This window comes from Rissa tridactyla, chromosome 1, assembly GCF_028500815.1.
Source record: "Rissa tridactyla isolate bRisTri1 chromosome 1, bRisTri1.patW.cur.20221130, whole genome shotgun sequence".
Classification (NCBI taxonomy): Eukaryota; Metazoa; Chordata; class Aves; order Charadriiformes; family Laridae; genus Rissa; species Rissa tridactyla.
The window spans coordinates 153716816-153741332 of record NC_071466.1 but is presented as its reverse complement, the minus strand read 5'-3'; the positions used below and the strand labels follow the sequence as shown (position 1 = coordinate 153741332).

The window sequence follows — 24517 nt, the reverse complement described above, 5'->3', positions numbered from 1 at the left end:
GGAATGAAATAGTACTGAAGGCTTTTTAAGTACTCATGCCAATCAATTCCCAACTAAGTCAGAGCAGGACGAAAAAAAATAAAAAAAGATGCTGAAAAGAAAAACATTCCTGTTATGTTTTCTGAAGGACAAGTACATCCTGTTAGGAGTTCATTAGAAAAAGCTTGGACTCAAGTCCAGTTTTCACTTGCAACTATGAAACTTTTTAAGAAGGATGATCTTGCACTTATTTTAAAGCTGCTCTTTGTCTACGGGAATATCTTCAATGCTGATTTAACTAACTGCAATAAACACAAATTTATACTTTTAAACCAAAAAAAAGACAAGGCATAGCCTTCAAAAGTTTATTTCAAGTATAAAAATCGTTCAGTGAAATATCTACAGTTTTTACTTTCAGTATAAAGGTTTAAACAGATAGAAAGAATAAAGTCCAAATTTCTGGAAAAATATGACTCAATTTAAAATTCTGAACAATAATGAAAAGGCACTTAAACAAAAGATATCCAGCAACAAATATAACTCTTATGTTACAGTGAAAGTGTAGTCAAACATCATCTAACACTTTACAAAGAACTTAATTACAGTCTGGTTAAAGTGAGCAAGGTAGTCCAGACAAGAGTGAATTCAAACTCCCTGCACTTCAACAATCACACTTTTCTTTCAAGTGTAAAGAAAGCTGAGAGTGAAAAAAAAGCACGAAGTCTTCGGTCAACTATCAGTTTACAGCACTGTGTTCAGATGAAGGACTTAGAGTCCAATTTGTACAAAGTTCCACAAAAAGAAATGTAAGGAAACTGGGTAGCAGCATAAATACTTCATGGTATCCCCTGATCTGTATGTTTGAGGATTTTAGATTTGTATTCCCAGTCTAAAGAGAAAAGAAAGATTCTACAAAAAAAGAAAGTCTTGTCAGAAGCACATCAATCAGACTACCATAAGTAGAAAATAAGCATAAGGAGAAAATAAAGGTGTAATCCTTGGAAATCCACTGGAATTCCTTTCCAGTAGGAATATTTTTCTACTGCCAGCAATGGAAAATACGACAAGTTTTCCAGAATGAGAAAAGAGAACAGACTATGACAATTTAAATGTGTTTGAGGTTTTTTTGGTCAGGATCTCCTGTAACTTTAAAAAAAAAAATTCACATACACCAAAAAAATAATACAATGGCATTTTCACCACTAAAGCGTATTTGGGATTCGTGCAATAAATACGGAATAAGATCCCAATCATTCACAAATGAGGCAAAATGGGGGAGGGGGAGAGACGACACTGCCAACACCCAAAAAAACATATCTTTTTTTTTTACAGTTATTCAGAAATTTAAAAGAAAAAAAGGATTTTAATGTTGGCATTTTTCCCCCAGTGATACTGAATTAGACCTGTGACACAAGAGTGCTATTCAAGGCTTTTGCATCTTTTTTTCCAGATACATTTTCCTGAAGGTCCGAAACATCTCTTTTGAGTCTTTGATTGGAATGTGAAGAGCCTCACCATCTCCATCCAGGATCTGCATAGCTGTATCAAGTGGAATACTGTCCTCAGCTGAAAGACAGAGAACCAGGTTAAAGCAAAAGTCTAAGAGTCTCAAATGATTCTACTCCTTATGCATGTGGTACTCAAGGCCACCCACTGTCAAAAAGGATGCCACAAACTTCCTTCCTAAAGCACCAGGCACCTCAGATTTAAATCAATCTCCAGTGCATCTTTAAGCACCAAATGGTCATTTGGCTGTCTTTGAAGAAGAGATTTCTAAAGAATATTAAGAAAGGTATGAATGAAAATATGCATTTGTGAAAGTAAGAGAAGAAACAAGAGGAAGGGCTAAAAGAATGGCAGACACCAAGAGCCAAGGACACGTTCAACAGCAATAAAAGATGTAAACATTGCAAAATGCATTGCCTGCATAAAGACCAAACACAGGTAACTTGGCAGCAGAGAACCTGCACTCTGCTAAGAGGAGGATGGCAACAAGGTTACAGCATGCTGAATGCACCATTTTGCTTCCTGCTAGACCAGTAGGAAAACAAGACTATAGCTAGAAAGATACCTAAAGCAAAGAAACAAAGATGGCATGGAGCAACCTCGTCCAAGATTTACAAAGGATGAAACAACAAAGTTCCTGAGATGAAAGATGCCGCTGTTGTAACTGTTGACTCCTAAGGGGTATAAAAGACCATCCAAAAAGTAATTTGCCAATCAAGAGAAATAAGGAAGATGCAGTAGTGGCACCACTTTTCCTCTGTGTGTCATACGCATACAATCCTTCCCAGACTACAGAGACACAGTTGTCGGTGTTGTCCAAAAAGCAGATTTGTTGCCCAGTGTGCAATGAACCAATTCTCACACACACAGGAAAGATATTGCATTTTATTCAGGCCTGGGTGCTCAGTGGATTTCCACAAATCAAGCAAACCCAATGCCCATTTCCTCATTATACTTATGCACAAATGTTACAAGGTAGTACACTCCCAATTACAATGACTGGTTAGTAATTTAAATATAATTATATCATCTGGTGTGTCATTCTCTTCAATCACTGCACCTCCATAGAGGAAGGGTCTTCACCTGGGCAAGGGTCTTCTTGACCTGTGGGTGTATGTTTTAATATTATAATGAAGACAGTTCAGTTAAGGACACCTGGACTTTGGTTTTCACTGCCATATTGGCATTGTTTGTAGAAACATCTTGATTAGATGTTCATTTAAGGTCTTAGTGTCCCAGGAAGACCAAGTAATTAGGCTATAGATGTTCCTTCAAACAATTCCCTTTGATCCACTCCTTAGCAACTACTGAGCAACTACCTACAATCCTTATTTATAGAGCCAATACATAAAGCTTGATTAACTATAGAGCCACAGTTAACTTTAAATTCGATGATAGATATCACTGGTACTTGTGAGCACAGGTATATGCGTGGACAGCGTCAGCTTACTGTGAAAACCAAATAAAAACAAAAATCACTTTCTGTTTTTATAGTCTCACACTACATCACTACGTTTTGTTATGCCACTGCCTCCATTTTAAAGTGGGAAAGAGCGAACTTGGTCTTTACCATCAGTTCAAAACTGTACTTGAATCTTGTCACCAGTGCTAACTCCAATTCAATTCAACCGCACATATGTATGCGGGAAAATTCCAATCTCCAACAACATATTCTTATGACAATAAAAATCTCCACAAATCTTTGAAACTCATACCTCTACTCTACGGTATCCACTTCAGCAGCAGAGCTAGTAAAGAGTAGGTTAAGATACCTCGTTAAGATTTTCTACTGTAAAGGAACACATAAAACCAAGCAAAGAGTATTTAACTTATATTTAAAAACAGATAATCAGAAGTCATCTCACCTGTAGAGATCTCTTCCAGCTTTTTTTGCTTCACTGAATCACATTTTAACCAATCTTCTTTTTTACTCTTGACACCTAAAGAGAAAACTTAAAAAATGTTTTTGAGGTTCTTATATGACAAGTTTTCATCGTTATTCAGCATCAAGTTTTAACGCATATACTAGCACATGCAAAAGGAAATTGCCTTTGGGTGTGAAAACGACTGCAAGGGCTGGTATGTACAGCTTAAGATTTTCTTTTATTTAAAATCAAATATGGTATTTGACACAAACATGCTTCAAAACGCACCAGTAACACATCAGAAGACTGGGGACAGGGAAGAAGAGGAGGAAAAAAAGGCAGCTTAAAGCAAAGATGGCAAAGATTACAGAGTGCAGGATGTGTCTGGCCCAAGCCCGCCCTCTTCCTCAATGCTGCAAAAGATCTCTCCCTCCGCTGTCTACCCAGGCAGATTTATACACAACCAGGTGAACTCCGAATACAAATCAGATCACCTTTGGTAACAATCTGCTTTCTACAAACAAGCCAAGCTATCTTCTATGAGTAGGTTAAGAAAGCCTTCTCGTGAAGTTACCTGAAATGGCCATGCTCTGAACTACTCTAACTTTACTAGTTTATTTCTATAAAAGGAATAAAACATTAAATGGAAGGAAAAGTCAGTCTCGTGTTATTTTTCAGCTTAACACGCAGCTACAGTCTGTCAGAAAGCTAGCTATTTCAGCCTTCAGAGTCCCACATCTTCACTGCCTGTAGTTTTATGTAACATGAATTCAAAGAGGGGTACATACTTTTTACTTGCAAATTAATTTACTTAGAAATTAATAATCAAGATAGCACCATACCTGCCACAATGGCTTTCTCTCTCTCCAGGGAATTCTTTGCAGTTGAGCTTTCTTCATCAGTGGTTGGATTTCTGAACAGTATCTCTGGACACAGCTTAAATTCAAGTATCTCCTGTTTGCATGATTTGTCGACTTCTGAGACAGAAGCATCTCTTTTCACATCTGGGCTGTTCTGTGACACTTTGGCCTTACGATGCCAGACAGGTCTGACAGGTGACGTCTCCAATTTTGTCAAATAGATGCGTTCGTGTGCCATACGTTTAAATGCAACTCTGTTCAGGTAGTGTTTTTTCGGTTCCTTTTGAAGATGCAATTTTAATCTGTTATTTCTTCTATTTAAGTACAGCAGGTTTTTATCAGGAAACATTTTCTCAGAGCACTTGTCTTTGTTTTGACCATCGAGACGTCTCTCTTTATTAGAAAAGTAGTTTTTGGAGATGGTGGAAGACTGAGCTCTTTTTCTCTGTAGCTTAAGCACAGAGCGATCTGCTAATGAACTCTTCGGTTTCCGGCCATTTTCTCCATTCAATTTTTTAGCTTTGTCAGTATTTATCATGCAATTATGTGAAAGCTGCTTGGAATTCTTTGCTTCAGATTGATTCAGTCTTTCCTCTTCCACCTTTGTTTTCTTAACATCTCTCTTCCCAATCATATTTTCCTTCCTCTTCCGTTTGTACAACTGCTCCTGCGAAGAATGAACTTTCATAGATTTAGGCTGAGGATATTTGTGGTTTCTTGATTTTAAGTCTACAGTGCCCAGATTTGGGAACTTTATAGCATCAGCGCAATAACTATTCAGCTTTTTGTGTTCTAATTCTGCTGATAAATTGGCTTTCTCTTTGATGTTAGTTTCTACATCTTGCCCAAGTATCTCCTTTTGTTTCCTACAGTTCTGTTCTTCAGCTGAGTCCTCTTCACAGGTTTTAATTTTTTGTCCTTGATTGACTTTAGCGGGCTTCATTTCAACAGTTCCTGACTTTGTAAATTTGTCAATGTCTGTTTTGGATTTGATGGCCAAACCTGTTTTGGTTTTATCTTTTGAACAGCACTCCCTTTTGAAAACTCTCTTTTTCATTTTGGATAACTTTGTCACGTTGTCTGCATCTGTATGACCAGCTTTCTCCGACAACTCTTCTGAGACTGTCTGATGTTCTTTTTTGTCAGAATGAAATTCTTTGCCCAACAATGGGGTTCCTCTGTCGACTTGCAGCTCTTCCTTCCAGCTGCTCCTTTTAGATTTATCAGCATCCTGGTTTTCAGAGGAATTAAGTGGTCCTTTTTTTCCCTGTTGTGTTGTAAGCGGTTTGTATTCATTATTCACCTTTAGCCTAGCATCTTTGTTCATTACAGAGGTGTATTTACAACTGTCTTTTTCATTTTTGCTAACACTGTTTGGATTTTTTTCAGAAATTGGCAGGTTTTCCACTGCACAGTTGTTCTTCATTACAGCGTCAGATTTACCATTGTTTTCTTGTATCTCTGCCGAGCTCATATTTTCAGTTTTTGAAAGTTGATCGTTAGTTTCCTCTGAAACAGACATTCCAAATTCACAGGGCATTCCCCATGCTCCAGATAAACAACACATTAAAGAACAATCTTTATTTCTTTTTTTTCTGGGGTTAGAGGCTTGTTGTAGTTTTTTTTTCTGCTCGCATAGACTCTGGCTAGGCTGAATACTGCCTTCAAGGTTCTCCTCCTCAGCTGAAGCCTTTTCTGACTGTTGACTCCCTACTCTCTTGCTGTCACTAGAGGAACACTGGCTGTGTTCAGGCAGCAGTTCTTGCATCTGATCAGAGCTTAACACTACAATTTTTATCTGATCTACTGGGTCCTTCAAATGAGAATTCTTGTCACAAATTTGACTCTCTTTTTGAGGTTGATTCTCCATCCGCTCAGCCACAGAATCATTTTGTACTGCTTCTTTTGTTAGCACATCAGCATTTTCAATGCCATATGGAAACTCTTTCACTAGTTCAGACAGCTGATCATTTAGACATTTAATAGGTTCTGCTCCAAAAAGGTTAATCTCTTTTTCTGTGCTATATTTACCAGACATGCAGTTTTCTTTACTGTTGTCTCTTGGAACAGTGGAAGTATTTCTTGCAGCAGTTACGCCAATCAAGAGATCTAGTGAATTTTGAGCTAACTCCTGGTTTATACTAGCAAGAATTTCCAAGTCATTTTCAGGATGCTTGAAAGATGCATTGAATGACATTTTTTGTTCTGAGGCAGAAATTGTTTTAAGAGGATTGCCACTGCTTTCTTCCTCCCACTGACTAGTTGTGATACCATCCAAAATTTTACCTGCTTCACTCGTGCAGCTTGGTGATTCTACCAACATCTTTTGCAGTAAGCTGTCTCTTTGGGGAGTGATATTGCTCAGCTCATTTTTATCCAAGTCCAGACGTTGCTCCGTTTGCCTTGGGTCAGATGCATTTCCTTCTGATGAGGTACCATTTAATGCCTGTGTCTCAGGGACTGACCTGAACATACTTGCTATTTGTGGATTATAAGATGTATCACCTTCAACAAGAGAACATACACTAGAAATACAAAACATACGTTCTTCCAACACAGCTGTGGCTGTATCTCCTGTCTCTAACACACCTTGCTTGTTATTATGGTCTCTTATACCTTCTTGAAAGGTTTGACTAGAAGAATTTATGCCCAATGCAGGAGAAGGCTTGTTTTGTAATCCAAGCTGCAGATTTTCTCTAGCGTTTTGTGCCGATTGACTAACTTTCCTTTGGTTTTCATCACATGAATCACTTGCACTCACACTGTTTTTTACTATTCTGTTTCTATCAGTTAATTTGGTCTGTTGCAATTGTGAGTCCACTTTCTGTACCAGAACACAATCGCTGGGTGACAACCGAACAGCTTCTATTGTTCCTTTACTGGTATTTACCACACTTAAACCGTTTTTTCCCTCTTCTTGCAAGCTACACGTGCTTCCTGAATCAATCACTGGGTAGATTTTATCTGCAGACGTTGGACATTTGTCTACCTGCTCACTCTGTGTTTTCTGTTCAGAAAGTACCAAAGGAGAGACAACTGCAACTTGAAGTTCAAAATTTTTTATCAAATTGCAATTCAATGTATCAAGTTTTTGTCCTACAGAAGCAGTTGTTACAGGCAGAACTGCTTCGTCTGTACTAACCTGAACATTATTTTGTTCTCCATTTTTTGTGTTTTGGCTGTAAGGTGAAATCTGATTTGCTGTGGAGGTTTCATTTGACTGGGTATTTTGCACACTTACAGGTTCTGATGGATGCTTTCTCCACAAGCCCAGGCATGCAGTTAGCTCTTCCACAGAATAACCATAGTTGCTTTGTTTAAAAGACGTATTTTCGGTAAATGGTGTTTTTTTCTGAGCTACATCACTCTGGAATTTAGTTTCACCAGATTTAGTTGTTTCTGGTACAGGACAGTTTGTGTGAACCATAAATGCCTGCTCACCTTTCAAACTTTCTACATTCTCCTCACTAGTGTCTTTTACCATGCTTCCACCCGAGACAGGTATATCTACCAGCGATTTTTCACTACACAGGAGGCTAGTTAGTATTTTATCAGCAGTAGCACCAGCTGTCTTCTCTTTCAGTACATTTGTGCTGCTCAATACGAACTGAAGAAATGATGAGTTCTTGGGGTTGGCTGGCGCATTCTTTGATGCAATTTTAATAGAGCTATTATCCACTCGATTAAAACATGAAGCATTGTTCAAGGATGTCACAGTTTTTTGAGAAGAGGCCAAGGCATCTGCATTGCTTTGTTCTGAGATGGGGGTGGGCTCAGTATTATTTAATTGAGCTGGGAGTTTGCTCTGAGAGAGAACAGGAGCAGAGCTTGATGAATGGCTTCCCTGCTCCACCTGAGGGTTACTTTGAGTCACCTCTAATCCTCTGTTATCAGCATTGGCTATGTTTTTGTCATTTCTTTCTTCAGGTGAAGAGTTAAGTATTTGACTCTCTGTCCTGGCTGTTTCAGATGGCGAAGGCAGTACATTTTGGTTGGGCACCCAATGCCCATTAGCAAGACTACTTTGATAACTTGGAAGAGGTGAGGGAGTACTCTTGTCATGTCCTGAAGCTGCTAAGAGTTTTCTTCTATAATTATGCATCCTTTCAAGCAGGATACACTTTTTTTTAATAGTGAGCAGCCTTTGAGCTTCCCAAGCTAGTGTGTCCTTTGTAATTGGTCTTCCATCTGCTGCTGCTGAAGAAATTTGAGAATTAACAGGTCCATTCATTAAATTACTAGTCTGGCTTTCCTGAACTGAAGCAGAATCCCTCAGTGGCTTTGAAGCAGCCATCGAAGAAAGAGTTTCCATTTCTTGCACGATATCATACAGTTCTTTGGGAATACCAGAGGATGGCACAGACGTTTCATTAAAAGGCTGATTTGCTGTCACATTTCCACTTGAATTACAGGCATTCCTAACCGATTGACTGACTTCTCCAGATTGCTGTTTCTGACAGTGCTGCTGAACACTGTTAAAACCAGAGGCAGTTTTTGGATCTGATAGGTGCCTCTGTTGACTAAGAGTGTATCCATTAGGCACATTTTGAACTGCCTGTGGTACACCTATTGAAGGTTGTGCTGCAGCTCTTGAATCACAGTTGGCAGGCAAGAAAGATGGTGCAGAACATCCACTAGGAGCTTCTGATCCCACCTGACTTGGCCGATACTGTAGCAGCTGTACGTTTGCTGCAGTATTATGATTCACCGAGTGTGAAACTTTAAATTGAGGGTTGGGATGATATAGTTGGTTTTGGACATGTTGCCCAGATGTACCAAGAGACATAGAATTATTCTGGGAATTAATGTTACTTTGATATAATATTGTAGTTCTCATAGAATTATGCTGCTGTATTTGTGGCTGCACAGTGTAACTGTTTGTGGTGACATACTGATGTTCCCAAAGTACATTCCTCACATTATTTCCAGTGTTCATTTGAGAAGATGGGGGAGGTAACTTTCTATGGGAATAAGTGCAGGCATTAGAGTTTGGCCAAGAAGTCTGAGTGATCTCTGTCCGCAAACGCGATGTCTGATTGGGAGGCTTTGGAGCTATTGGCAGGCAAGACGGTGGACGTCTATCAACTAAGTATTTTGAGACAAAAAAATCATTACCAGTTACAGATGCTCCTGGTAAGGCCTGATCTGAAGTTTTGAATCCTTCAGCATTTACAATAGGGAAGGCAACGGTGCTAGTTGGCAGATATGCCATTTGGTTATTGCCAGCATAAGTGCATGAATTTTTAGACGAATACGCATTTGTCTGAGGAAAAGTATGTGCATTAGAGAACAATTGATTGTAACATGCTTCTTCACTTTGCAGGTTCTTCTTTGCATCAGCATTCTGCGGTGGTCTTACATTCCAGTCCATCTTTTCTTGATTTCTTTTTCTTCAGCCAAAAACCAAAACGCTAAAAAAAAAAATAAAATCAAACCTAAATCTTTTGATCAAAACTGATGTCACTTACCACAAAGTGATTTAGAATGCATTATGAACAGAACCGTGGAACTTAAATTGCTAGGTAGAAAAGCAACTCCATTAGCAGATCCCATGGACATTGATGTTGTCAATGTCAAGTTGCATAAATTATTTCCCAGAACACAGTTAAGGTACAAAAAGACAGAGCAGCAATTAACAAATCTATTGACTGTCTAATGAATAACAAAATCCTCACATTATTTTGCTAATTCTATCATCACCCAACTTTTAAATTTAACAATAGATTGCTATATTTACCTTCTCATCCAAAAAGCAATGGAAGAAACCCAATGTATTTGTATAACATGCTTAAGCAATGCTTAAGAGCCGAGCATAAGAAGCAACTACAGAACATAACAAATATCAGAGTTTTCATATAGGACGACTGGACTTTAATTATACCTTCAAATACAATAAGAGAAAGGAAAATGAATTTGGGTTCAGTAAAGTTCTCTCATAATGGGGCACACTTGTTTTTATTTTACATGTCATTTGCTCTTCCCTGACACTGTGGGCCCTTACTAATTTTTGAGAAACACAAGTCTGTGACTCTAGTTAACAGCACATGTAGCTACAAGCAAACCACCCCTAATGTTTGGTAGCACTAACTTAGTCAGCATGAAGATGACATCATCACCTCTGCTATTGCAGTAAGCGCACCTCCAGGAGGTAAAAAGTCACAAATCTCCAACTCTTTGTGTGTTATATTCCAGAATTCACATTGATTACCAACAAGCCAAACTGGGTGAGCACGTTACTGCTGAATAACCTCTGGAAAGTTGTTAGAGACACCACCTTCAAATCAAACACTATTTCAGTCTTCAAAAATGGAAAATGCAAAAAACCCATGACAACCTACAAGCACGAATGGTGTTTGCATCTCAGTAAGTTCCTTTCAGTATGGTCAAACCCACCTAGAACAGAACAAACACCCCACTTTTAAAGACAGAGCTATCTTCCTTCACTCTCCCTCTTGCTTTCTCTGCTCTTAAAGGACACCAATAACGAAAGAAAACAGGAAACAGTCACAGATGAAATTAATAAAAAACATCAACAACAGTATTATGGCAATACTTACGGTGATGCAGGAATCTTAGATGAGAAAACAGGCTTTTGCATCCAAGCTAAAGATTTCAGACTGCTAACGTTATACTGGGAATTTCCTGAAAAATAATCAGGGGACAGTCATGTCCTTTAATTAGATAACTACTGAAGAAATTTAAGACATTTATACATTCCAGAAACACGATTGAGATATGAAAACAAGATGCCAACTAGTAGTAATTGTAAAATCCTTGCTAAACAGAGGAGACCCTTCGACTATATGCAGCACACAACTTAGCCAGGAGTAAAATCCAATTCTTGTCACTGTCAAGACCATAAAAGTGAGGAGTACAACATTAGTTCATTATCATTATTAGCTGGATTAAGAAAACTAAGTTTGCAACTGTGATCATGACCTTAAAATACAACAAAATATGCTACTTTAAAAAGTGATATTTGGCAGAAAGCGCTTGTATTAGGAAGAACATTTGAGAAGATCACTATCAGTACAAGACTCCAAAAGACAGAGAAGACTACTCCTCACACATGCCTGCTTCTTTCTCATCTTGACCACAAGACTCAGAAACCATCAGCAACTACTACACATGCAACTGCCAATTCTTCACTGATTGCGCATATAAAGGGAATGGAGAGATACCCCCACTGAATGCAGGAGTAACAGCACAGGTCTTTAACAAATCTACCACATGACTAAAACACCTACACCTAGACTTCTCTATCAGATAGTTTTAGGCACATCTCTGGCCTCTGTCTTATGTAACGTCCCTGAATCACTCTCACATTCACCTCACAGAGAGATCTGAGGGGAATTTGGGCCATGTATATAGAGACCAGTAAGTTCAACTGTTATGGGTTTCTATGTACTTTTCCCTTCAAAAAAAAAATTCAAACAGTGGAAGGCTACATTTCCTTCCTTTTCTAACAGCCTTAATCTACACAAATCATCTAAAATTCATTTCTCATAGGAAAGATCTCAATTTTCATTGGCAATGGTTGTTACTGATTACTTCTTAGGGGCCCTCCTCTAGGAAAATACATACAGAGGAAAATAAATGAAGCATAAAACAGAAAAAATTGTTACAGGCTTTTGATCTATTGCATTGGGTAAGACATTCCAGCAAAGATTTAATAGTTCATTCACTGAACACCGTAATTTAAAAGTCTGTATACCTGCACACTGGAGCCAGAAAACACAGGGAGAGTATGAGACTCAGCAATGTTGTGCAGGACTCACAAGAGGCAAACCAAGATCACAGTAACAGTTGACTCCTAAGGGTACAGAAAGCACACCGCAAACCAGTTCACTGTCACTAGTCAAGAAGATAGAAGGACATGGAGTTAAGACTCATGAGGTTACACCCCTTATCCTACAGATTGCTGGAAGCAGAAGTTAACATAAATGCAGCAGAAGGCTGCAGAACCATGGTGTGGTAACTACTGTGCCAAGACTGAACAGTAACTGAATAGCCAACCCTGAGCAAACATCTACCATTTCTGCAGAGAAAAGCTTGTCAGTAACCAAACTGCTAATTTAGCATTAATGTATTTAGCCTTTTGGTTAAATGGTAAATGCAACGAGGGAGCAGGTAAGACATCTGCATGATGATCATCAGGTAAACTACTCACCTCTCAATCAGTTTCTATGATTCACCAGGGAACATGAACAATCAGTTAAAATGGAGTGAGCAAATGCTGAAGGCAGCAGGTTGCTGAAACTAAAGGATATAAAAAGATAGCTCAGGAAGCGTGAGCCTAAGACCAGCAGCAGAGGATCACAACACTGAAGATCCCCACCAAGTGAAAAATCAACGGTTATGGAGGCAAACATCCTTCTCCAGGCTATGTCAAGACACAAGGATAGGTGTTCCTGGAGCCCTCATCCCACGAGCATGGTCTCTTAAGGGCTAATATAAGGATCTTGTGGACCTTAAAAGGCTGGGAGAACTTACTCTAGGGTTGCTTCTATAGTCAACCCCTGAAAAATGGGCTGGATAACTATACCTGGTAAGGTCAGAATTTGAGCTTGCATTCTGTGTGTGTGCATGTGCCAAAGACTACTTTATTTGGAGGGCATCTGCCCAAAATTGATCAAGTCTAAAGGAAAGATGGTCATCAACCACTAACTGATGGTGTTGAAGAGGAATACAATCATCACCTGATTAAATAGAACTGTAGAAGTTCAAAGACGGTTTTGAAACAAAAAAAAGGATTCAACAGAAGTATAAAAGCAGCATGGAATTTTTAACATGAGGAACTCACCTTGGAGTGGAAACACCAGTAGTCAAGGCCTGTGTGACATCCTGTCAATATCACAACGTCTACCTGTGCCAGACAGAGCATCCTCTCCATCAGATGCTGTAAAGAGCCCAGCCTGTATCCAGCTAGAAGACTAACACTGGAGGGTGCAACAAGTAGGGACTTACTTTGCATGCAACAAGCTGTGTGCATGCAAACTCATAGGACGCCTCCTCACCAGCATGGGATTAGCAGGTTATAGGGAACAGTAAATACACACAAAGCTGGAGCAACCTGCAAGAAGAGGGCTTGTACTTGTAACCCATACATCGGGGTTACATGGTGGAGAGGGATGCATGTCACAGGAGAGATTAAAACTTTCTGAGATAAAAGGAAGGTGGTTAGAAACAGCGGGTGCATCCAGAAAATGTAGATGCTTAACATTTTTAAAGTGTTGCATTTTGTTATATTACCAATTTTCCTTCTGAAGATACAGTTCGGTGATTGCCAGTTAATTATATGTTCTTAATAAACTGCTTCAATCTTGAATAAACTACATTAGCAGAACAGTTCTCTACTACAGTTTGCCATAACCATACATTACTGTATTTGTGCAATTTTTTCTTGCAATTGTACACTGTAGTGCTTGGGCTATAAAAAAAAAAAGTATCACTGTAATGCTTGCATAGTCATGGTCTCCATCCTCCACTAGGTAACACTGCATACATTTGCTCCCACTAACAGACTGACCTTAAACATGACTAGTGGGAAGAAGTAAACAATATTCACCAGGACATTAGTGACATCGGTAACCTGAAAGTATCATGAGGAAGTAACCAGCCACAGGATATAAAGGAAGGATGACAAGTAAGGAGTATTTGATCAGGTGACCCATGTAACACCGGGACCAGGAGACTAGTAATATGAATTCAGTACATCAAAGCCAGCCCTGTGTGGAAGGTCCTTTGACCACACTGGAGAAACAGCCACCAGTAGACCTCAGTGCTTTTCAACAGCACGACAGTTTACTTCATCCAGGTCCACTGATAAGGCGAAAGCTAGCATTGTACCCTGATTTGAACTGTGGTCAGCAAAACCTCTTATTTACCAGTGTGACAGCCAACATAGGGCTGGCCTCCCCCCAGTTACCTGTCAGGATAGGTCCATGGGAGCTCAACTCATCTGATATACTGCAGCAGGGCTTGCGGTAGCCTTGGCCAGCAGCCAAGGACTCATGCAGCCATTCACTCATCCCCAACCAAGACAGGGAAGGAAATTGGAAGAACAAAGAGTGAGAAAACTCAAGGGCTGACATAAAGATAGTTTAACAGGTACGGGGAGGTTGGGGGTGGAAACAAGCAACACAAAGGAAATCACTCACTACCTCCTGCAAGTAGCGTGATGCCCAGCCAGTCTCTGACCACCAGCCACCTTGGAAGCCCAATCTCCCTTCTTCCTCCATCTGTTCTTATTGGTGAGCATGGGGTTATACTATATGGAATATCCCCCTTCACCAACTTGGGTCACCTGTGCTGGCTGTGTCCCCTCCCAGCCTCTTGACTACTCTCACCCCACTTGCTGGGGGGGACAGAGTGGGAAAAGTAGGCCTTGGCATTGTGCAAACACTGCTCGGCAATTGCCAAAACACCAGTGAGTTGCCAACACTGTTTTAGCCACAGCTCCAAAACCCAGCTGCTGTGAAGAAAAGTAACTCCATCCCACCCACACCTAGCACAGGGCTGCAAAGAGCATTGAATTGTAAAGCTCATGGCTGATACACTTTTTGTAGAACTACTCTTTTATTAGTTTTAGAAAACAGATACTTGAATTAAGGGCTCATCTTTTTCCCTGGCATAACCACTTCCATGCTAATCAGTCTACTGTCCCAGCACACCGTGACAAAATTCGGCATGCTGAAGGCATTAAAGATATCAACTGCTACAAATTGATCGTTGTGCTCCAGCACCACGGCTGGAGGTGCGACAAGCTGGTGGAGAACACAGACACCACCACTGAGGCTGTCCTCCAACAACCTCACACAAGTATAAGTAAATTGATCAGGGACATAAATAGTCAGGAAGTAGTGCATGGCGTAGAAAGCAATGTGAATAAGAGTAGTTCATCTGCCTCAAGTTTGCGAGATGATAATTTAAATGTAAGGGTTAACTAATAAACATACTAATTTCCATTTAGGTGTTGAGCCTTGTCTGTTTGGCTTGCTCTGTGTTTTAGCTGGCCAAAGAGATCTGGCTTGAGCCTGAAGGTAACTGCACACGGCACCACATTCAAGCCAATACGGTGCTATGTGTTTCACTTACGTAAAGGAATTTAAGTTAAAACTGTGTTTTGAGCTCCCATTTAAAAATAAAAAAGCGGACATAAGTTTATTTATATATATATGTATAAATAACTAGGAATATAAACTAAGAATAAGCACCTTCAACTCAACTGAGAGGATCTTCAGCTTAACTTTTCCGAGTTTATTCATGTAAACCGTTAACCTGAACACACAGTACAACAGTGCCAAAAAGTAGTCTCTCTCTAGGCACTGCTGCACATCTTGTGCGTGTGACTAAGAGCCACACGAATAGAGAATGAAAAAATGAAACTGGTGTGAGGAAATTCGTTCAAATAGTGCTGTTGTGGTCACACCCTCTGCTGCTATCTACCCCTTGAAGAAATAAGGTTCCAAGGCACAAAGTGAGGTTTATTGGGATAAGGAATTCAATTAAGTAGGTAACAATCACACCACCCTGTGACTGAGGACTATCCTGCTTTTATTCCTAATTCCATATAATTTACCTAAGAGGTATCACTCAGTTCCTGGGAAAGTATCCTCACCCGATGTCCCAAGTAAAGGACAGATCACCACAGCATGGTGTTGCGTGAACATCATGCTCTGGTGCAGAAGGCACAATTTTCTCACGGCCTGGGGACTCTCTGGTTAGACTTTTCTCCCCAACCGAATTATTCTTTCTAGTTAGAGATTGGACCAGTGTACAGAGATCTCCCGTAGGGACACCATGCAAGAATTGTCAGCGTACTCCCAGTTCTAGGGCTTTTTAATCAGGCTTAAACCTTCCATCTGATTTAGGGTTTTGAGCATGAGTTTGGACTTGGCAAACCTTTCAGGGGTGATTGGAGGATTTTTCACCAGTTAGGCTGGCCCAGCCCATTCAGCATCTGTAGTTGTCTATTTCTGGAACATATTCATTCCAGGTGGGTATGGAGTGACACTGACTCCGCCTACAATTACCCCGAACATCTCATATGAGATCTTGAGTGCTGACAAGTTTCAGCCAATCAGGAAGACCATGGATGAGAGGGGCTAATCAATCGGGGTTGATAGGGGCTGACATTGGGGATTTCCAAAGTTATTCTCTGTCATACATGGCTTGCAGACAAGCTGCTTTCCGTACTTGCGCACACAGATCAGAGTAGCCCGTAGCTCTAATCTCTAACGGCTCCCCCCTCTCTCACGGATCCATACCACCTGCCCAATAGGCTGCTCGAGCAGTTAGGGAATAATTATGATCCCCGGGCATAGTAGTTAAAAACACTTCTGGTCCCCAAGAATCTCCTGCTTCTTCCTCACTCACCATAATTCTATCTCCTCCTTCAGAAGAAACTCACCACACATACTCAACAGATGACTCTCCTGGACGCCTTGAATATTTTTCCCTTATTTTCGCCAACTCTGTTGGTGTCCACAGAACAGTACGCACAGTGGTGTGGACTTCATCGTCAACTGCAGTTTCAGTTTTAACCAGAGGTCGTAAAGGAAAGACTTGGGATTTCAAAGTGAAAGTCCCTTCTGCCTCATCTTCTTCATTATCCTCACTGTTAGACCAAAAATTACAGTCTGGGTTCCGGAATTTGGACAACACATTAACTTACGAATTTGTTGGACCTGGGCCGAAGGCTGCATTTTATCTAAGAGCCCTGTCACCTTTTCCAATAAAATTTTAAGTTGGAGATTTTCACTCCTAAATCGAGCATTCTGGTTTCCTAAACTTTCATTTTTACTCACAAGCTTATCAACTTGAGTTCTTAGTTTTTCTCCCGTCTCCTTCTGACAAGCTTATGACGACTTCAACACCTCATTTTCCCATTTCAGAGTTGCATATTCTACAGCAGAAATCAGATTAGGAGCAGGGATTTCCCTAACTTCTTGTTGTGCACAAGATAAACAGGTGCCTGACACCGCAGAAATCACACCTTTGCCTTTTCCCACTCTGAGCTTTAGTGAAACCCGACACTCTTCAGTATGTTCTACCACTTTCTCTTCATTCTTACAAAATTTTTGGGCCCGCTCCTTCCCAGTCTGGGAAAGGGCACAATCATATTTTTGCAGCAGTTTATTCATAGCAATCCTGCCGACTATGCCAAATTTTCTGTTGCGTGAAAGGGGCAAAGCCGTTTTGGCAGAAAATAAACCCCCTTGCGTTCTAACACTCCTCACCGAGATGGGAGGCTAGGTGCGGCTGGGTTTAAATTCCGAGTGATGCCCAGTTTGCCACTGTCAGTCCAGTCACGTTTAATGTATTAAACTGTTATGATCTGGATACACTAATAGTGGACTGCACCCTCAGTCTAGTCGTGCTCCTGAACTAGCACGGCCACTCGTGAGTCTTTGGTCGCATTCCGTGAGAAACCAAAATGACTAGTACTTAAACAGTGCAGTTCATTTAAGCAACAGATATATATGTTCTTATGACTGCTGGTGATAAATACACCATCTGCAAAGCAGGTGCAAATAAAAGTACTGTTAAATATACAAAATGCACGACAAAGTTATAAACAATACAGTCTGGCTATAAATGTAGGAAAGAGACTCTCTAGAGAGATTCCTAGGTTTCCAGAGGAAGCACTCTGTATAGTCTAAGTCTTACCCACCACAGGCGTCCCTATGGGGGGAAGAAAGGCTCAGCCCGTCGACTGGTCCTGGAAGTCATAGGCAGTCTGTGATGGAGTTGACTAGCTCACGATGGTGTCTTCCCTGATATTCCCCCTTTCTTGGGCTATTTCTATACTATTTTTTACCTTCAAGGTGGAGTTTGAGTGACTCTAGCCATAAATACTTTTATTATGATTGGTGTAAAATTCTCTCGCTTCACATTTAAAGGTATAGTTTACTAAAAATTCAGGACACAGACTCAAGGAAGAGTGGTCGCACCTTGGAGGTGGGTAGCCTTTGGGGTGGAGGTGTGTTTTGGTATTATAATGACATTATAATGAGCAAAGTTCGCACAAAGGACAGCATTTTGTCAAAATTTGACAGACTGTTGGCTCAGGGTAGAACGTATGCAGCTTATCAGTTCCATAGTACCATCTTGTTCCTATATCTGCTGTATTATCACAGAGGTTGGCCATCAAATTTCCATTCAGCTCCACCCTCCGTGTTGCTTTGCAAGCGATATTGTACGGGGAATCGCAGATGCTGAATTCTTTGCATGCCAGCTGCGGCTGTATTCTACCTTAGAAGCCTTTTGATTTTATACCTTTCCCTAAATGTGTGATGCTGTATTTTTGGCCATTTTAGTAATTATTCCACACATGGGTTCCTCAGGAGTGCTCCCGCCATGGGGCTCTCAGGGAGCAGTTTATACACCCCTCTCCTGGGTGCTTTCTGTGCTGACCACCTACCAGTATCATTTTGCTGTTGCTGGGCAAGCCCAGCGCCCTATTCGGTCTGGATCATCTCCTTACAGGTTCCTCCACGTTTGGGATCTCCAAGGTCTGGGATAGCAAGTGCACAGGCTTAAGGTCTAAATTCCCAGTGAGACACACAAATCATGATAGGCAAATTCAGAGTCTTATTTGACAGAAAATAATACAGGAACATGGATGTACAGGTACACAGTTTGCTAAAGGGCTCCTTAAAAATTATTGCTGGTAAAACAGGATTTCTACTATGAACAAAGCAGCATCTCTTTAGTCAGTTCTTTGTCAATTCAGCAGCTCTCAATTCCATCACAGAGTGGCTATATATCCCCAGGAATTCCTCTGGCAAAAGGGGTCCCCCAGAACCCAGGAGGTTATCCAATTCCAATCTAAAGAAACTTACAGTGAAGGACAATTGACTAAAGACAGAAGTCTCTGAGTGTTAGGAAGAGAGAAAGAAAGAGAAAATGACGGTGAGACAGCTTCATTTTCTCATATGAGTAAAGTGAGGAGATCCTTAAGTTTGTGATGAGTGGAGTCAAGGTCCCTGGTGTGGCATTTGAACATGCCTGCTCTGCTTCCACCCCTCTTTTCTTCTCCTTCTCGCTATCTCTCCGTCTGTCTCTCTTTTGCTCTGTGGAGACCTGTGGTAGTGCAACCCCTCCCCACCTTTGACCACTCGGTGCTTGGTACGATTCCCCATCCCTGAGCCACATACCAACCTAGGAGAAGTCAGGTATGAACGTACCACACATCAACCACATACCACAAGCCAACTGAAATTAAAATATTTCATACTGATTTTTCCAGGGTGGAAAACCACAAGAACAGTTGTTACAAAATAAGAGAATCAAATTTAGATTGCTGGTATAATTTCACCTTTACATAATCTGTAATTGCATTGTGTGTTCGGGGCGATAAAAACCCAGATCTACTATTTGATTTTACAATTGACTCATGCAATATATGGAACTCATGCCCAACAGCATGGCCATGGATCCATGCTCATATAGGCTATAATGGATACACACCCAATACTTACCCTGCCGAATCTCTAAATTTGTCTGTAGCAGCGTTATGCAATAATTTTGCCTTCCATAAGCAAAAATAGATCATAAAAGAGAAGCCTGGCAAATCCCATTTCTAAAAGGAACAAGTGGAGACACCATTTCAATAGGACACCAAATTGAAAACCGTACTGAGTGTACAACAGCTTCACACATGACTGCAGAATATACTGAAAACAAACTTGAACATGATTTTGACCACGCACATGCTTGTCCTTATGGACACAAATGTTGGTATAGCTTTAACATATACCACTCAGTACTCATAATGTGCTTCTGGGCCAACTTCAAATTCCATTCCAGTTTGGTTTTCCAATTCAAAATCAAAATTCAACAGCCATCTTTTCCAATTTGGCATCCTACTAAACTGTCTCCTCACATTTATAACACAGGCCCTTACATAATTAAGAATACAGCGCAACAGCAAGTTCTCTTTAACCCCAGTTGGTCCCTAAAAAGAGTGGAACTAGCGCTGCACATTAATGTGTCAGCAATTAAGACCAGACTGTTCCACCTTTCTGGGAGTTGCTCACAGTGGCTGCCTAGCATGGCTACATGGACGATCTTTTAACAATAAACAATCCCAACGCATATGACAGGATACCACCAGGTTATTTGGAACAGGATTAGGAGTATGAAAGAGCATAGACACTGAAGTCCTAATGAATAAACTAACTGCTACTACTGACAACCCAACCAAATTGGAAAGCCTGCTAAGGTGATCTTTACCAGCCTTGGGAGCAAGTCAATGGCTTCTATTGGACCCTTTACCTCATTGGGAACTAACTGAAGAAAATGATTGTCAATTAATTGCAAAAGCCCTCAAAGCAACCCAAGGGAGCACCTCTCTTGCCCTGTGTTGCATCCAAGCACAATCATGGATACAGTGCATAGCAGGAGCCATTATTAGAGAAGGACAAGGAGGAACCCAACCCCCTGAGGTTTGTAAATTGATTTGGGACTGTGACAGAAAGAGAGAGACTTCACCGTAAGGTTCAAACTAACAATTCATTTGAAATTCACTCACAGGTCCAATATGCCACTACTGCAGGTTTTATGTATACAGCACAGGAACGCACTATTGCAATTTAAAAAGCAATTCACAGGATACGCTATTACAACCTACAAGTGATTCTGACAAACCACAAGCGTGCTAGATATGGGTACCTTAAAAAAGTGCACTAATCACAATCTTAAAGCATGACAAATACCATATGTATGTTTCTTGATCACTTACCCTCTCCTCACCTCCTAATCCCTGGGAAGTTACCTTGTACAGTGTCCTGAACCCTACAGTTTTTGTTTCCTGACTTGATTGGTGGGCAGGATTATGCCTGAGTGGACTATACTATCTGGAATGCTTATCTTTGGTGGTGTGACAGTCCCTTAGTCTACACTGCTAATTTTGTGATGTCTAGTACACAAAGTTACTGAATAGTGGTGGAATGGGATTCAGGGCATTCTGTTTGTTAATGGATTAAGGCTCTGTCAAATCAAAAAGGAATTACAACTCCCTGCATTTCGCCTTTGTGCTCCGTAACCTGTTTAGCCAGGTGACCCCATACAGGGACAACATTGAAAAGGAGTTTCAATCATGGTGGCAGTTAGTGAACTTCACTTATCACACAGAAAATGGTAACTGTCACTTAACCACATTTAATGAAACTCTAAGAGTATGACCAAACACAAGATTTCCCTCAAATTACACCTGGATTGCAGCATTCCCTGTTTATATGCATAGAGGCAAGAGGCAATCACACTGCCACTCTGTGGATGAGATTGTAATAAGTAACTAAAGGTGATTTGCTGATCAAACAAGTTAAGCAAGAGGAACGAACCCATTGTGGCAGTCTTGAGAACTCCCTGTTTAACCAGAAGAGACATGTCCACAATGTTATCTTGCTACGCCAACATGGGAACTCCTGTTTGACAAAAAGCTTAACCACAATGTTATCGGAATGTATTGTTTTGAGCTGATTCTGTGACCAACATTTTATCTAAACTACCTCAAGCAAGAAGCTACAGAGGGGCGTACCGAAGATGTCGAAACCAACCTCCGTGAAGATAAAAAGAGCTGCTCAGCTTGCTTGAATTTGCGAGACTTTGGTGGAGCTGCCACTCCCCGGCCGCCCAGCACTGCTTTTGCCTGCCTACCTCAATAAATATTTATTGAATCTATTTTGGACTTGATTTATTTTAAATTCAACTATAACAAGATCAATTGACTTTAGTCATGGGGCAGATTGTGGTGGTAAAACACCATCACCACCACCACCCCACGCCTTTGGCCTCTAGGTGCTCGGCGCTATTCCCTGCCCCTGGCTCATATCCCAACCTAGGAGAAGTCAGGCATGAATCGCAAAAGATAGCGGGCCAGAGCCTTAAGGCACTCCCTTAACACGCCTGGCTCCTGTTTGCCCTATCCCTTGGAACAATCACTCCCTGACAGCCTAGTATATCTGTACCTGGACCATGGTCCAAAGGGGGACGATACCAGAACTTGCAGATGGTGGAAAGTACCAGCATATCCCATCGTCTGAGTTAGGCTGGAGTGGAAAAATACCTCACAAAAGTCAATTATCTCAGACCCTGTAAGTAGTGATTCTAGCAAGACCCTTTGAGCTCTCCTGGATGGCAGAGGGCTGTGACCAGTGTCTCCCCCAATTTAGGACACTGCTCAGGCAAACACCTCAAGGATTAAGAGAGTCAACTGCCCTCAAGTCTCAGTTACCGCCACTGAGGAATGCTGATGCATTGTACTTACTCCAAAAACAGAGAGGGAAATTTTAACTATAGGCTAGCCTCTCTTTCATCCACCTCTCTATATACACATTAGCTTCTACCAGCATGGATGTTCCTATACTTCACTGGATCCAAATATTTGTTTGCATGCGCATAAAAGGGGCACCTGTTCGCTCACTGGAGTTACCTGTTATGAAGAGACCTTTATTCCTCGCAGTTACAAACTCATGTGTAAGCATATGTGCAACCCCCCAAGTGGTGTGTGTTTGTATGTTTGTGCTCGTATACGTATCTATTGATTTGGGATACCTTCTAGCAAGTTAGTGTGAATCTTGCCATTCTCAAATTGCTAATTAAGTCACTGTTCAATTATTTTATTAAATAATCTTGTAAATCCTTACATCGGTTAATGCTAAAACTTATTTTTTGATCTACCTCAAATCATTAATAAGTTTTGAATTGCTGTAAATCACAATTGTGTCAAATATCTCCATTTGTGTGAAGACTCTATATTTGTGAGAACCTTACATTGATTCTTATGGACTCTTCTCAGATTTACATGCATTAACAGAGAGGGGCCCTTAACTTAAGTGCTGAGTTGGCTGCTTCTCCTGACAGCAAGAGGGAGACACCAGAAAGCCATTACCTTGGAAAGGCCAGCAGCTAACAGCTCTTCCAGCAGCCAACAGCTATTCCTAGCTTGCTCCAGGCACTTGTCCCCAAAGGGACTCTGGTACCATGCCTGGAAGGGGAACTGCACCATGATGCATCCTCAACACATGCCCATCACAGGTGCTGGGATCCCTGAGTTGCCAAGGCAGAATCAATTGCCAATTGACTGAGAAGCACTTGAGCCTGACTGCCCATCCAGCCCATTTACTTTTCTTTATTGCCCATGGCTCCTGCCCACTCACCCTCAAGCACAGCTGGGCAACCCTCCCTGCTTTGGATCTGGCCTCATGGCTGTTGAGTCAGTGGATGGCCCAGGAGCAAGCTGGAGCTCTGCACAAAACCTCACAAAATATACAAGACTAACAATATCTACAATGCACTCAGTCACATCACTTTTCTATCTTCCCAATAAAACTCTGTAGCGCAACCAGGAGAGAGACCAATTATCTGGGACAACATCGAGTTTTAGCCCTACAGACTCTCCTTCCATGCCTCTGCTTTTTCAGTTTCAGTCATTTGAGATTTCACAATTTCTGAAAAGAACACGATATTTCCATTTCAAAAAGGAAGTACAGACAAAGAGACGCCATGACCAAACTCTTCTCTGCATCTGACACCTATGCGTGGCATAAACATCAGTCCTGGTATTGCACAGCCAGGACACAAAGACCACACTTTCCCCCACTGAGACACATAAGGAAGGGGTGGAAATGTGGGGTTAGTATTGTATTATACAGTATTTCCGAGCAATCAAAGGAAAGAAGCAGCACAGAAGGGAGCAGAGGTGGGATGCTGTGGAATAATTACTAAAATGATCAAAAATACAGCATTGTTCACACATTAAGGAAAGGTATAAAATGAAAAAGTTTTAGGGTAGTGCGAATACAGCCGCAGCTAGTATGGGAAGAATCCACCACATCTGCGATTCCCTGTACAATATCACTTGCAAAGCAACATGGAGGGTCTTCTGAAGGATCTTCTGATTCCTTCTGGGAGGCCTGGAATATTTTTCCAGCAGTTTAGCTAGTTCAGCAGGGGACAGTACATACAGTAGTGTGGGCTTCTCCATTCCCCTCATCAGCAGTTTCAGTCTCCCTTAGTGGCCGAACCTGTTCTGGGAAATCACTGTCATACCAAATGTCTCCATCCCATGTTTTGGGATCATTACAGAGTACCACCTTATGAATGTGCTGGACTGAATTAGAGCAGGTTCGATCAAATAATTTATCTAACCTTTCCTGCAGCTGTTCCTCTAACCCGCACAGTCCGTATTTTTTCTAATTGCTTGTTTTAACTTAAAAGATCATCTACTTGCCTTTTTATTTCTCCCCATGTCTCCTTCTCAAAAGCCAATGATACTTTAAGTATCTCAATCTCTAACTT

The 24517-nt window shown here is 40.9% G+C and overlaps 1 protein-coding gene across 17 annotated transcripts in view; it reads right to left on the bottom strand.

The window, feature by feature from the left end:
* Positions 1-330: 330 nt before the first annotated feature.
* RESF1 (retroelement silencing factor 1) overlaps positions 331-24517 on the bottom strand; it is a 38301-nt gene continuing 14114 nt past the window's right edge. For 6 of the 17 annotated variants that reach the window (XM_054200789.1, XM_054200816.1, XM_054200762.1 and 3 more), the window contains 4 exons: positions 10768-10852; positions 4193-9621; positions 3351-3437; positions 331-1545 (listed from right to left, as the gene is read on the bottom strand). In XM_054200789.1, the coding sequence (XP_054056764.1) occupies positions 1403-1545; positions 3351-3437; positions 4193-9581 (5619 nt within the window). In that variant the 5' untranslated portion in view covers positions 9582-9621; positions 10768-10852 and the 3' untranslated portion in view covers positions 331-1402. The other 11 variants (XM_054200827.1, XM_054200808.1, XM_054200844.1 and 8 more) reach the window with 8 other exon arrangements.